The sequence below is a fragment of the Botryllus schlosseri genome, chromosome 7 (genome assembly GCF_051294905.1).
Source record: "Botryllus schlosseri isolate E-star chromosome 7, Bs_hap1, whole genome shotgun sequence".
Lineage (NCBI taxonomy): Eukaryota > Metazoa > Chordata > Ascidiacea > Stolidobranchia > Styelidae > Botryllus > Botryllus schlosseri.
In genome coordinates, this window is record NC_137242.1 from 23,195,041 (window position 1) to 23,210,659 (window position 15,619).

At 43.0% G+C, this 15,619-nt stretch overlaps 1 protein-coding gene across 1 annotated transcript; it reads right to left on the reverse strand.

Moving 5' to 3' along the window:
- Positions 1-6,232: 6,232 nt before the first annotated feature.
- Positions 6,233-15,217, reverse strand: LOC145443182 (uncharacterized). Its single transcript, XM_080321172.1, has 3 exons — positions 13,796-15,217; positions 11,185-11,265; positions 6,233-10,767 (listed from the first exon to the last, which is right to left on the reverse strand). The coding sequence occupies exons 1-3, from the start codon at positions 14,261-14,263 to the stop codon at positions 8,347-8,349; spliced, it is 2,970 nt and encodes a 989-aa protein (XP_080177298.1). The 5' UTR covers positions 14,264-15,217; the 3' UTR covers positions 6,233-8,346.
- Between the last annotated feature and the right edge of the window lie 402 nt (positions 15,218-15,619).

Consider the following 15,619-nt stretch of genomic DNA (forward strand, 5'->3'; position numbering starts at 1 on the left):
TGGAGGAAAAAAGGTTAAGAACCACTGCACTATACCGACAATCCTCATGGAGGTCAAGAAATAACAGCATATGCAACAAAGTGACTAATTAAAATTGGCCCACCCGAAGATACATCATTGTGTATAACACGCCCCATATTTTGGAAAACACACCCTCCATCAACTCAACCAGAGAATACGATCGCATGGGCTAAGGATGAATGTTTGGTAGGAATATGTGAAACTACTAATTAAAATTTTCGCGCTTCGCGCAACCATAACGAATCCAGGAAATATATACATACCATGACCAGTCAAGTCATTGACCACTCGCGATTTCGGTGCGTACAGTAATCCGATATGAATATAAGAAGATTAGTCTGGAGCTCACCTGAAATGGACATTGACAGTTTAAAATGGGTATTTGGCGTCCAGTTTGTTCATTACGAGCTAGCTATACTCCGGAATGCGGCCGTGGGCTACTTGACTAACCGAAATGCGCGGCCGTGAATAGCAAAAAGGTTGGCCACCCCTGGTTCAGACTTTAAATCATTAATTATTTGTATGTTGTAGTCAGGGTTAAACCCTTCCTTTTAGTTTTTGCCGAGCATGTCGCCAAGATTAAGGATTTTGATTAATGTCGGTCTTATGACAAAAACACGAAACACTCCTTCAAGGGAGGGTGAAGTTCAGAAAACTGAGAGCTTCGCTTAACATCAATGTTATTTAAGCTGCACACGGCACGGAAGGCATCGACCAAGAAAATAAGCTTGGAATTTTGCATATACATTCCAGCAGTGCAATGGTTCTCGAGCTGGGGGCGTTAAAGCATCAGAAGGGGGGGAGGCGAAGCCGAATTTTATTGAAAACATTTTTCGAGATCGACGCGATTTACCCCCAGATTTCATTTATTGCTCTGTGTATTGTCCGGCTTTATTATTCCAGAATTCTCTCTATCTATCATTCTGTTCTACAACATCCCAGGTTTCATGATAGATGATTTCAATAACAATATTTGATCTATTGCTGTTGTATGCTTACCGTGATGTCACTAACGAAATCCGAAATCAGATGAATTTATGAAAATGAGAAAAATTCACAGGGAGAAAATCTGACGTGGTTGAGAAATTCCGACCACAGAATCGGATTCATCAACCTTAAATTAGCCTAAGTGAATCAATAAACATTTTACCGCAAATTTTTTTCGAAAATTTGTAGACCAGTGTAATGTTTGAAAAATGAGTCTATTCCCCACCAGAAACCATTGAATTCCCCACCAGAGGGGAATTCCCTACCGGTGTGGAACCACTGTTCTAAGGTGCTTGTCGGCTCGTTGATCCGGGCCCTAGAGTCTAGGGCAGTGGTTCCCAACCTTTTTCGGTGCCATGGCCAAATTTAGAATTTCTTGAGTACGATCGGGGCCGCACGAATATCAGGGCAATGAAAGGAACCCAAAATAGTCAATAAAACATGAGAATTGGCATCGTTCCGATCATTCGCTTGACGCCATTAGCCATTGTGTTGCCGCGCTCCCATTGTTCAGAACAATCAACCTTTGGTGGCTATTTCGGAGTAGTTTTTTTCCCTGGCGAGATTTCAATTCGTATTATTGGAATCAGTGCGACACTTGCTTTTGATAAACACCGATATATCAAATTATTCGGACGCTTGGGTCGCGAGCTACAGGACTACCAATTATCTTGCTTTTTGCCGGCTAAGCAGTACGCATCTCGGTGTATTCAATCGTGAGTCACTTGTTGCACGTCTATCCGTAAATTAGTTATCAATACCCAGGGCCGTAACAGCACTTCGTCAAGCCCCTCCAAAACGTCGCTCTTGGGCCCCCATAGGGTGATAAACCGAACTTCGAAGCCCCCAGACCCCCCTCAGGCTATAGGGCTGTTTACCGCTATTTATCAACTAAATCGGGTGTCCGTTTTAGGCAGCTACTCTCGACTAATCGCGCGAAGAGCGAAACATTTCTATAATTCATGATTGAATCGGTCAATATAATCGGGAATTGCATATATATTGGTATCAATTTTTATCCTCTTTCTGCTCACGTAATCAGATTGACCGGTTGAGCCGAGTGAGTTGTGTTTGAAAAGGTAGGACCATTAAATATTAATTAAACATCTTCGCGCGTATCCCCGTTGACAGGAACGAAACAGCACTTCGTCAGGCCCCCCAAAACACTTAGGTCTTGAGCTCCCACAGGGTGACAAACCGACCCCCCGTCCCGTTGTTCGCTTCTGCCGCGAAATCACCGATTAGTGATCCAGGATCACCGATTAGTGAGCCAGAGTGAAGCGCGAAAATTTTCGATAGTTCAAAATAAAATAGGTCAATAAAATCGGGAATTGCATATATATTGCTATCAATTACTTGTCCTCGCTGCTTACGTAATCAGATTTACCGATAGAGCTGAGTGAGGTGTCTTGGAAACTGTAGGGCCCGTAAATAATAATGAAACATATTCGGACGGGCGGACCCCGTTGGTACGACTTCGTTACATGATGTTATTTCGTGACCTCCAGTCTGCTATATCAAAAAATATAGAATCGCCCAAACGTTCTAAACTAAAAGACCCACACGATGTCAAATTGGTAGTTCTTCACTAGCATATAATTCTTTCCTGCGGGATGGTAGCCTATCTGTCTCGTGAGGTTCAGATTGCCAAGACAGGAACATTCAGTGCCAGTCATTTAGGCGCCCATTGTCAATTATACGTATATGTATTTTGTATATACATAACGAAGTTTTCGGTCAGCGTAAGGGCAGTCCTTTTCGGTCAAGGTTTTCTCGCTGCTGATCGTTCTGGCACACTTCTTGGAGTCGCATGTTACATGGCCTAAAACTTGATATGTCTTCGTGCGTCGTGGCGCGGTAATGGCCAACGCCGATATGCCCACGTCTATAGATCTTACGCATTTTATCTTGGTGGAAGAGTACCCAATAGTTAAGGTACTTGGCAACTTGAAATCGTGCACGGCGCGAAAATATTTTGAAAAAGTTGCATAAAATTTCATAAAATACTCTATAATTTATGCTAATTCACTAAATAATTTTGGGCCCCCTTCGAGCTCGCTTCTCCCCAATTGGGGGCTTGGGGTGCGGCAGTTACGGTCCTGTCAATACCTATATCTATAGTTACTGCTCGTTCAACTGGAAAGTTCGGGCACATTGCATTGAAACAGCAGTGACGTAATCTTAGCAGTCTACTCACAACTTTCCTGCAATCCTAAATGAAAACTCCAGACTCCAAGCCAAGCAAGAGTATTTTATAAATATAATTATTTTTTTCATAAATCGATTTCTCAATATTATTGTGGGGGCCGCGGTTGGGAATCACTGGTCTAGGGTATGGGTTCATCTCAACTTCCCTTGTATAACGGACAGCAAAAGACGCTGAGGGCCGTAAAACATTGTTACCATGTATTTGTGGGCTACAATTTAATTTAGGCTACTGTACCCTATTTACCAGTCGTATACGGGCCGGTATATATGCACCTTCAAACCCTTCCGCCAGAGAACCGAACACTCTGTTTCAATGCGTGAGCGAGCAAGTATAACATTACGGTAACATTTTTTTTACTGAGGCCAGTATCACATTGAGCTCTCAGTGATATGAGAAGAAGTCTGGCGTTCGGGGTCATTTCTGAGCAAAGAAATCAATCCTTCTTCTTTCTTTACATGGCGGAGGCCCTGCACCAATAGTTACAGAAGTCAGCTTTGTCGAGTTGATGTTTTTCGCTGCTCCTCGCTCATACTGTTCCCTCTGCTGCGCGCGTGCCCAATTGCGCAGTGCTGATGACACGGTCTCTGCGCACAGCAGTGTTGGGATGACTCGAGTCATGACTTATCTCGAGTTACCTTTTTCGTATGACCCGACTTGATTCGAGTCACTTTGCTAAAATGACTTGACTTGACTCGACGTATCAGAAATGTGGATTGACTCGTGACTCGGAGCAAAATTCACGAGTCAATTTCAAGTCATAAAGTTATCGGTATCGATAAAAATCATTGAATCTGGCATATATTCGGATTGTTCGCGAAACGCTGCTGTAACCCATGAGCGAGCGACCAATCATTCAATTATGGTGCGTTTTACTGAGCCTCCATTGTTCACTCACAAATTAAATGACCACAAACGAAGTGTTCGAACCTTACAGCTTACGTTGTCGTAAACAAGTAGTAAAGTAATTTAATAGCAAAATATCCATTTCTGTTCTCTATTCTTACCTTAACCTAACATCTTGTTCTATTGAAAATGAATTCGAATATAGTTTATATAGCCTACTCCTCAACCATTGGCGCCAATTCGAATTGTATCATATCAATATGTATAAATTGGTAATGTATTGCATCTTATCAATTCGTCTCTCCATTCTCTATTTTGGCTGGTAACTAAAAACTGAGGCTTTGCAATTACTTACCTAGTTTAACAGTTCTACGTGTATTTGAGCGATACAGCACTTTCTTGCGTGCTTATTTATATTCGTTCATCGGTTCTGAATTAATGACCACCTAATCAGTATTTCAGACAGCTAGCAAAATGCAATGACGTAATCATGCCTCATACTTCGAAAAGGCAACTTGATTGAATTGTGACTTGACTCGTGACTTGACTTGACTTGACTTGACTCGACTTGACTTGACTTGACTTGACTTGACTTGACTTGACTTGACTTGACTTGACTTGACTTGACTTGACTTGACTTGACTTGACTTGACTTGACTTGACTTGACTTGACTTGACTTGACTTGACTCGACTCGACTTGACTTGACTTGACTTGACTTGACTCGACTTGACTTGACTTGACTTGACTTGACTTGACTTGACTTGACTTGACTTGACTTGACTCGACTTGACTTGACTTGACTTGACTCGACTTGACTCGAGTCGCCTCCAAAAATCGAGTGACTTGACTTGACTCGAGTCACCTTTGGAAATCGATTGACTTGACTTGACTCGAGTCTAAATGTGCAATGACTCGTGACTCGAAGGCAGTGACTTGATCCCAACACTGGCGCACAGAACATCTAAGCTGTGCACAAGAAAGCCGAAGTCATAACCTTTTTTTGTCGTTACGCACTGCTGTCCAACGGATCGCACAGTGAGTTGGTGAGTGCGCGCAGACTCGTGAAAAATCAGAGGGAACATTGTCCCCTCCCCACGTTTTCCCAGCCAGCATTTCCTCTGCTGATTGGCGACAACCACTGTTTTACTTTGCAGAATCGAACAAACAACGTTATCATAGAAGTGGAAGTAGTTCAAACAAATATCCACTGGAGTAAGTATAGTAAAATAGGCAAAATTTACGTGATTACTCCGAGAATGTAGTACTTCGTTACCAGAGGTGGTCAGTAACGAAGTACTTCCACTTTTTCGAAGTACTCAAGTAGTTTTCCTCTACTTCTGGTACTTACTGAAGTAGATCTTCTTTTCGTTACTTCTACTTCGTAATATTTTGTGAACTACTTACTTACTTTTCTCTATTTTCAGTTTGTGAAGTAGAAGTAGTTTAATCCCGCAATAAGAATGATAGCAAGGGTAAGGGCGCCATGCTATTCTCTAAAACGGGGTGTTCGAGTAAACAAAGGATTAATATCTCATTTCCACATCACTAATATTATTTACATCTCATTACGTGGACGACTGCTTATTCTGTCAAAAATTGACACCTCCTGGGATGCATCAATATGAATCAACCTCTCTACACCTTCCGCGTAGCTCCATTTGCAGGTTTTGACAGTCCGTGCGAACGAATTACGATCGTTTTCACAACTAATTACTTACTTGAGTAGATTTAAAGTCAGTCAATTCTACTTCTACTTCAAGTAGTTGCTTAGGAAAGAAGTATTTCTACTCGTACTTGAGTGGATTTTTGTTCGTCGCTACTTCTACTTGACTACTTTGACCAACTCTGTTCGTTACTGATCATCACTGAGCGGATCCCACTTGGTCATGGACAACTGACAAGCCTCTTCCTCGCCGTCCGAATGAGTACTGAGTAGTGCTTTTCTGCCTTACAGAGCAAGGTTGGGACGTGTTGGGAGTCGGCAGTACTGAAGTCATAAGAAAATATCCAGAGTTGTAATGACTCGAGTCCGACTCGAGTCACGATTTTCTGATGGTTCGACTTGACTCGAGTCATTTTATCAAAAAGCGGAAATGACTCGACTCGACTCGAGTCAATATGTCTATTGATTCGACTTCGACTTGAACCAAGTCATCTTACTCGAGACTCAGACGGCCAAGACCAACATTTTATTGTAATTTCGAAGAATAGTAGCGCAAACACACAATTGAGATTTCGTCTATTGGTACTGATATTTGAAAATGCCACCCAAAACTGTTAAAAGTGAGGGAAATTATTATATTATAAATGCGAACCATTCGATACCACTAGACAGAGGTATAAAAAGTGGTTTTAACAAGACCTCAACTGGAAACTGAGCAGTCAACGCAATGACTTGGACTAGGACTCGTGTCATAATTCCATGACTCGGACTCGACCCTCTGCTCGCTGACTTGGACTCGGACTTGACTCGATGATCAATTGAAAATGACTCGACTTGACTCGAGTCAAAACTATAAAAGTGAGATTGACTTGTGACTCGGAACCTTGTGACTTGGTTACAACCCTGAAAATATCTGCCTCGTGTAAAGTGACCACACAGCGTGGATACTAAAGAACACAACCACCCCTTCGCTCATAATCACAGTATTTGCCCAAACCGGTTCAACTGAGTATTGATTGAAACATTTGAATCTGTTGCAGAAAGTGCCTTCATTTACTACTACCCTGCATCTTATCTCATTTGTACAACATGGCACATTATTATTGCCCGGAGCCCCACTTTGAGGAGATAAATGAACGCAATTCAGTGGATAAACTCAGATTCAGAGTGAAAATTGAAAGAGAAATAGGCAAGTGATTTGTGAAGGCACGTTACTCAGAACAAGATGCAATAGCGAAACACAGCACGACCATGATATGCGCTGCAATTTCCTTTTCTGATGGAATGTTGACACATCGATTTCGAAAACTGGGGACTGAGATCGAATTCGATTGTAGTCGTGGTTAATAAGTTGATTGGAGTGAAGTGACGGCCGTTCGGTACTGGCGGCCGGGCGCGCAGCTTGCTACTAATGAATTTTGAACCAGTCGCCGTCGTGTGTATGCAGATTCATTTTATATGCGAGACTGTGAAAAATTGGTAAGTCTCCTACGTTACTGTTACGGTGCTGTTGTGTGTCGGAATCGTAAGTCACATATATGGGGTTCATGGGTCTTTAGCATGCGATGCTCCAACATGAGATCCTTGAGTATGCGAAACTTGAGTATGTGGGTAAAAGTTATAGTTTGGAAATGATTCAAGGTTTGGTTAGGTTAGGGTTGGCGTTAGGCTGACGCCGTGTTGTGATCAAGTCACTACCTTCGAGTCACAAGTCAATCTGAGTCATTGCACATTTTTACTCAAGACAAGTCAAGTCACTCAATGTTTTAAGATGACTCGAGTCAGCCCAAGTTACTCGATTTTTAGAGGTGACTCGAGTCAAGTCAAGTCAGCTCACGAGTCAAGTCACATAGTCATGTTGAATTTTCGTGGCATTATTCAAGGTTCAAGCCATTGCAATTAGCAAGATGACTGAAGTACAGATGGATATACTATCGGTTGGGAATAGTGTAACGAATATCAAGTTAACTCCAACTTCGATGGGGCGTATATGGCTCACATATACGTAGACCTACTAGGTCACGGAGAACTGCTAACTACGTCGGTAACTGTCCGCCAAGTAGATGATAGAACAGTGGTTCCCAACGTGGGCGATATCGCCCGCCAGTGGACGATTTTGAGAAGCAAGTGTACGAAGCTATACCAGAGGGGGAGATTGGGGCGAAAATGTTCGAACGTCCAGTGAGATATATTCAACTACAATGGCCAAATTGCACTTGAAGACGGCTTATTCTGCATATGACCCGAAAAGGGTCAACTCAATGGCGATGGGTCGAAAAAGGTTGGGAATCACTGTGATAGAATATGAAACTACAGTAACTTTAAACAAATTAAAATGGTACAATACAGTTACACATCCATACGATACAATATAAGCCTGTACCAATTGCTGACGAGTAATGCATGTATCAACCAATATATCCGTCCGATTCAAATTTTGCAAAAGATTCGTGAATATTAACACTGAGCAGAAGAACATTGCGGAAGACATTTATTTTCGACTTGGTTATGGAGGCTGAGTAAAACAAATCGTTAAATGACTGATTGCTCACACTATTCACGAAAATACAAAATACGACTGCATAAAGTAGCAGACAATCCGATTCTCGCACGGTCAATGTCTAATAATACCCTTCGTAACGCGGAGGATTGCGAAAGTCAGTGTAGCCTCCGTAGTTGGGGACGGTGTGATATTGAGGCGGTTGGTAGGGTTCGCCGGTCGCGCTAATAGTCCTGTTTGTGTATGCGCGCGCAAAGTAGTCCCGCACATCGCGATCGTACTGGCTCTCGCCGGAGCTGTCCACGCTGTAGTAACTGTCACACGACCCACGGTCCCTTCGCGTCGTGATTTGTGTCGAAATGCGGGAGTAGTTTTCTTCACACTTTTTTTTCTTTTGCCTTTCCTTCTGCTTGTGAATCGGGGTGCCACAGCGGTTGTGCCGTTTCTTCCCGGTCTTTGATGTCGGAGCCCAGTAACGATCTAGCGATTTTGTGGTCGCAGCCCTGCCACGAGGTTTATGTCTTGCGTTGCGCGTGGGTTCCTTTAACACACTTTTCGGTCTCTTTTTTGATGTTTTGGAGAGAGTGGACGCGCGGGGATGAACCTGATCATTGCCTTTTTCATTGATTATCTCGCCTTCTTCAACGATTGCCTGGCTTTCTCCAACGGCTGTCTTGCATTCTTCGACGGTTATCTTGATTTCTTCAGCGGCTCTCAAGCATTCTTTAGTGGTTTTCTCGCATCCTTTAACCGCTATCTCGTTTTCGCCACCGGGTCTCTCGTATCCTTCCATTATAATCTCGCCTTCTTCAAGGGCTAACTCTTTTTCTTCAGCGACTATCTCCCCGTCTTCAGCGGATCTCTCGACAGACTTAATGTATCCTGGCTCCGATTCGACCTCGTCTTTGTAACGACTGGCAGCATTTTCGACTGGAGTGTGCGCATGCGCCAATCTGTCCTCGATTTTTGGAAAAGAATGCCTTTCCGGAGTCCTTTGTGGCATTAGTTTTGCGTCCTCGGTCCTATCAGTGAGAGAACTGCATGTTTGCGTACAATCTGCTGTAGCGGAGTCAGTGCGAATAGGACGTGGTTTACAAGGTGGAATTGCCACAATCGTAGCTCTGTCAGGCAGACATATGTTGGCTGGGTCTGTAGCAGGTTGGGTATCTTTCTCTATTCTCACAGTTTCTCTGATATGGCGGGAAGCGGCCTCTTGATCATCACGTACTGTATATGATTTATTATCTGGTTCAGAAGTCTGTGATTTAGAACTGCGATTTAAAGGATTAATAGATCGAAGCTGTGGCGAGTGCAGTGTGGTGGCGTGTGCTTTCCTTGCGCTCGGTAATTCTTTCGACGCTCCCGTAATAGGTGCAGATTTGTAATGCATTGGAGGGTCTGCGTTTTGGGATCTCTCTGCCTTGGGTGTTTCCTCATTCCTATATTTTTCAGTTTTATCGCTACCGATAAGCGAGTGAGATAGATATCGCTCGCCAGTTAAGGGTGTCTTACTCGCTGCATCTATACGAGATGACTTGGTTCCGGATTGATCGGAAATCTTTGTGTCCGTAACAATTGCAGCTTGTTTAGAAGAGGATTTAGCATCCGTTTCTCTTGCGGAAGCACCAGAAACGATAGCTAACAGTGGCTCTGAAATCTTTTTCAGTTGCTTCCCTTTGATTAGCCCTTCGGTAATTTCCGCTTTGATAAGTGTGAGAATAACGCGATCATCAACAGATTCGGTTGAAGACTGTTCTTCTGAAGCGACACCCGTCACGGGTTTCGCCGGTGCGATGCCCAGAATGTCCAACGAGTGTTTACACTCGGTGACCTCGCTTTTACCCGGGTTCTGGGCAGCTGAAGTCAAGTCTTCTGATGAACGCGTGCGCTTGGTGGTGGTCTCGCTCGAATGCGACAATGGGCTGTTTACCGACACCTTACTGTCATGCGATCGCGAAAGCCTGGTGTCAATTAATCGCTGGTTTTTGTGTACTTCTCGGTTCTTTTCGGCTGACTCCACTCTTTTGTGTCGTTTCGCGTCGCTTATCAAGGCTTCGCAGTGTATTTTCTCTTTACCCTTGATGCTCTTTTTCTCTTGACGAGATGTTGAGAAGCTAGAGTTGGTTGAAGTACGATCGCTTTCCCGTGAGTTACTGGACCTTGCGCGTTTTCGTGAGGGAGTAGCAGAGCGGGACCTCTCGCGGCGTCTTTTGGCGGGGCAATTTCTCGAAATATTGGACTCGTTCTTGTCAAATTTCACTCTTTCACGGCTGGTCTTTCCGGCGGATTCATCGCGGGGTCGCGATTTCGAAGTACCGCGCTCGTGACGACGCCTGTCGTCGTGCTGCCGCGAACTATCGCTTTTCGTGTCTTTCCGGTGGACGCGATAAATCGAATCGCGAACATCTGGCTCGATGTGCGGGTGCGGACTGGATCCGATGTTCCACAAGACATTTTTCGCGAAGTCTCTCTCGATGTTGATCTCGAACTTTTTCAGGATCTCTTCGTGGCCGCTCTCGGCGCGAGCGAGTTTCGTCATGACCTGGAATTAAGAATCGACGTTGTCTCAGGCGGATCCGCGAGAGATGCGCAGCAGACATAGACAACTAGATAACTGTATCGTGTATAAATAGATAAGAGAGGAATACCGGTAATCGTATTCTAATCTAATATGTAAAATGTTTCGATGCTCTAATTTTAATTATAATATAATATCTGGTTTTATGCAAATGCTGAAAGAGCTGTATAGTGCGAAACGAGTCAATATTGGTGTAAAGACATTAGCTATAGTATGATTTGATATGAATTAACTCGACGTGACTTTTTGTTGTTCGTTTCTAAATCAGAATATACGCTAATTCGAATATAATATGGAAAAACCGTGTAGCTCTAATTCAAATTATAATTTAATTTAGAAAATATGAATATTGTCTGGTTTTAAAGCTCTGATGCCTAGTACCTGTGATATGCAGTCGATGTGCATGAGTTGGAAGTAAGCTAGCTTGGTTGGAAAAGTCCGCCTCGTCACGTGTGAGAAATTCTAAAAGAAGAAACGAACGTAGTTACGCGTATGCGAGTATGGCTGTATTATCAAGCATACAGTTAGCTTGGGATCAGGCCTGCATGTTTCAAAAACAATCGTTTTGCATCCCATTCCTTGTTACGGATTGTGTAAATTTTGAAGCGAGTCGCGCGGCTTGCAATACTCCAACATTACGACACCAGTGGGAGCGGCCGTTTGCCAGTATGTGACTACAGCGGTTTTTAGCTCATTAAAGCCCAAAAGGAATGTGGGCCGAGCTACGAGTCAGCAGCAAGGGTCCCGACATGAACACATTGGAACGAGTGGGATTGAAGACGGCCAAAAGCATACCCAAATCAAAGGCTAGAAATATTATCAAAGTTTATCTGTGGTTCTTTATAGGCGATACACGAATTGTGTGAATAACAATAATAATTAATAATAATTTGAATTTCTCGGTGAAAATACATATTAATAATACTACGTAAACCAATTGTCCCTAACTTGTAAGCGGCGAAGCTCCACTTTTCGGAACACCACAATCTAAAACCGGGATGCTCCAACAAATTGGGCGGAATTTCGATGAAAAACATTTCTCTCCCCATCCATTAATACTCTCCGACAACTATGATTCGGGGTGTATACGGTAAGAGCTATAGCTCATTCCTACTATCGTTCGTCAGAGTGGCGAGAGAGCGTAGTTGCATAATCCACAGCTGCTACGCCAATGGGTTGCGAGTTCGAGTCCGGCCGAGGTCGACTCAAGATTTCCTACCTAAGTGATGGAGGTTAATCTAGGCTCGTCCTCGCCATCTAATACGTGTAAACGGTGTCTTATAAAAGCCTAGAAGTGGGCCGTGCTACAAGTAAGCAGCTACGGAATAATAATGATGAAAATTGGCCTGGTGTACATGACCGTTGTAGTCGACAACACCATGAATACTACAAACAACAACTACTATCTTTCGTTATAGTTATGCGTCCAGAGGTTGTCGTTGACGTAATACTGCTTACTTAGAGTACACGTGTCTTCTAACCGTAATTGCAGATGCGATTCTGTTTTAGACATACTACTTAAGTAGTTGATGAGGTCAAAGAATAAATATGAAAGAAACCTCTGCATCATTTTTAATAGTGAAATGGGCGTAAATAGGTGCGATTTAACTTGCGACCGACCGTAATATGTATCGGTATCTTCCAACTCCGCTCCATAGTTACGCTACCGGTCTTTCCATTGACATGAGAGGGTCTGAACTTTTTTCGGATGGATTCTGGCGGACCCTAGGACTTCATTTCTTGAACAAAGTGCCACAAATTTGTGTTCTCCGAACCACAATATACACCTCTTTGACCGGAAGTGCTAGTTTGTTACTCAGCTGGAGCTTGTGGGTAATAAATGGAGTTTTGAGGGAATATAAGCTGCCACTAATTATAAGTTCTAGTTAAAAAAAAAAACGGTGATATGTTATGGCTGGCCCTGTCTTTTATGTTGAGTTATTTGCCGAGCGATAGTACACCGAGTGTTTAATGAATGTGATGGAAATGGCAAGTGGTACCTTACGGAAATGTAATGCGGCTCGCTTTCGAAGAAGTTTGAGCATCTCTGTCATATAGAGCTCTATGCCACGGTGCCGCCTTGTATGTTTTAGCCAGCAGGTGACTGCAGGAAATATGACCTACATAGTCGCCGAGCTGTTTCTCTGAGGGGACACACAACATCGGCTGAAGGGTTCCAAAAGATGAAAATGGTTGAGAACCACTGAACTTTTGGATTGCATAAACCATGACTTTTAGTAGGCCATGCATTGACTGAGTACAATAACCGAACTAGAGCGTGGAATGTTTCACGTAGCAACCTACCAGATGTGATCAAAGGAGTCATCGCTGGTCATCATAGACGTAGAAGTAACGCCATAAGTAGTAAGTAGATATTTCAAAGACATGTCAAAACTACTGCCAGTATAAGCATTAAATTGAGCTATGAAAAGTAGGGAAGTAGGTAGCTTCAGTAATGAGATTTACCAGAGGGGCTGCATACTTTTACCCGTTAGTCGGAGATTACATTCTCCGAAATTGCATCGTAACTACTAACTAGTTATAGCAAAAGTAAGGGTTTCAAAACATTGCCTGCATGCGACAGTACTTCTAAATATATCGGGTATCAAGCGCCAATACACGCTTTAACTGCAAGCACAATTGACGGTGTGTTTTCGTGACTGACGCACAGTGACTAATGGCAATACCAAACAGTGCAAGTTTCAAACTATCTCCAGTTACTGTGATACAGTTGTTACCGCAATTCCGCTCATAACAGTAACGCAAACATGTCCCAAAACTATTCTATACTTTACAGAATACACAGTGTGAAACGTTTTTAGTTTTGTTTAAGAAACCTGCGATGTAGAAGTACAAGTACAGTGAAGTCTGATAGCAAAAAGATTAACTAAATAGGGCCAGTACGGAAAATCTACTGAAGAATTCTAACCAGGTCGAAGTACTTCATTATCTTTATTCTTTAGCTCTGTTTATAACATAAATACAATACTACCTTCTGTCTTAGTATATGTGGATTCAGAGTGTTTAGAGTTTTCATCAGCAGGTCCCCTCCGCTATCTGGTCGTTTGTCATCAGTTCTCTTCGAGTCTTGTCGGTAATGATATTTGCATTCAATTGACGCAGCGGGCTTTCTTTGAAACGGCAGCACGATCCCGGACTGCTTTTGCATTTGGGGCGTGGTGGTAACAGTTCGCAAATTCTTTTGAATATCAGTTTGACTTGACTGGTCTGTCGTTTCGACAGAGGCTTGCTGAGAAGTCTCGCATGTCCTGCGAGGTGTTGGCTGGTTCAAATCCTCACACGACGTTCCTCGGTTCACTGACCGGCCCGCATCGCCTGGCCTGAATTTGGAAACGACTCCTAGGAATTTGTTCATCTTCATGCGCAGCATTTTTCCATCCGGAGCCGGGTGTGAAGGTTCCAACAGTATTGTTGTCGTTCGGGGATCGAAACCGTTCATTTTTTATTAAGAGTATGCCTACATTAATAGAATAGCTAGAATTGAAACAAAAATTCGGTGAGACAAGAAAAATGGGGGACTGTTTTAATTTTACCGCACCACCAATGTACAATGTGCACTGTGCACTGTAAGGTAACGCCTGGATTTTTACACTGGGCCCACTATGACTTAGGAGTCCGTAAACTAGCTTTGGGGGGTTCGATGTTGAAATATATCATCAAGAAACAACAACACCAGCTTATCCTTTTGGAATTACACAACCGCCCAAAAATCTTAAATGGGCCCGCGACAAAATCAGTTAAGGAGTCACAGCTGTTACCGGTTGGCTTCGAGGTGGTGAGTCCATGTATAATGGGCTCGCATCCGGATATTGATGTCTCACCCAGATCAGTGCCTGACTGGACCCTGGAAACTAGTGCAAAGTTACATCGTTGACTAGTCGAGTAGTAATCGGTCTGATTTAACCTAGAAATATCATTCAATGTTGCGCCTGGGCCCGAAAATCCATATCCATTTCCGCCCCTGGGTTTGACCCGACCAGTGCACTAGTAAAGCCAGTGAAAGCAATCAAATTGAAATGCGATTTACTTAAAGTAGATTATCACTTCCTGAACTTAAATTATTTATTTGTCACTCAAATTACCATCATCTGTATCGTCACGCAACGGAAATCCGCCCTACCTAAATTTGAATAAAGTTTTACTCAATCTCTAGTGAGCTGTCAGCTAAGATCAGCGTCTTGCGTCTAACACATCTGTTGGTGTTTCGAGGTTTCGTGCAATTACATTCGACTCCGATGAATTGGGACACTTTGGTTCCGCTCGCTTTTGTCCAAGTTAAGCGGAAAATCAATTGTTCACTTCGTGAAAATGCGTAAAAGCAGACATACGCATTAGAAACACCGTATGTGTTGCGTAATAAATGAATTGCAATTTGCAATAATTGAGATTGATCGCAGATAAATGCACAATAGTTACACACTCGTGTTAGTTCTATGGTAACTATATCCATACCAAACAATCAACAATTAGTTTTTGCTATATGACTGGTTAGCACTCGCATATACGCTTGAGGTAGTGAGTATTTACTTCAAATACAGTACAGGTAAGGCTAAACGGTATTTTCATTCGATAAGAGTACAACACAAAACCGCAGGAATCAAATGCAGAAACTTTTAGCCGGACCGAAAATCATTTATGGAAAAAATATCAACGCTAATTGAAGGCTAAATCCACAAAACACAATGCTTCCGGTCCGGCGTCAAGCGAAGTTTGAATAAGTGACGACGCCACGTTTGCCTCGATAGCAGTTGCAAAAATTCTATATGCTCTCAAGGAATTGCGAACCTGTGTCCGA

Coding starts and splice junctions, on each gene's coding strand:
- LOC145443182 (XM_080321172.1), bottom strand. CDS start 14,263: ATGAACGGTTTCGATCCCCGAACGACAACAATACTGTTGGAACCTTCA. Junction 11,266..13,795: donor CACATATACTAAGACAGAAG/GTAGTATTGTAT, acceptor TTCTTCTTTTAG/AATTTCTCACACGTGACGAG. Junction 10,768..11,184: donor ACATCGACTGCATATCACAG/GTACTAGGCATC, acceptor TCTTAATTCCAG/GTCATGACGAAACTCGCTCG.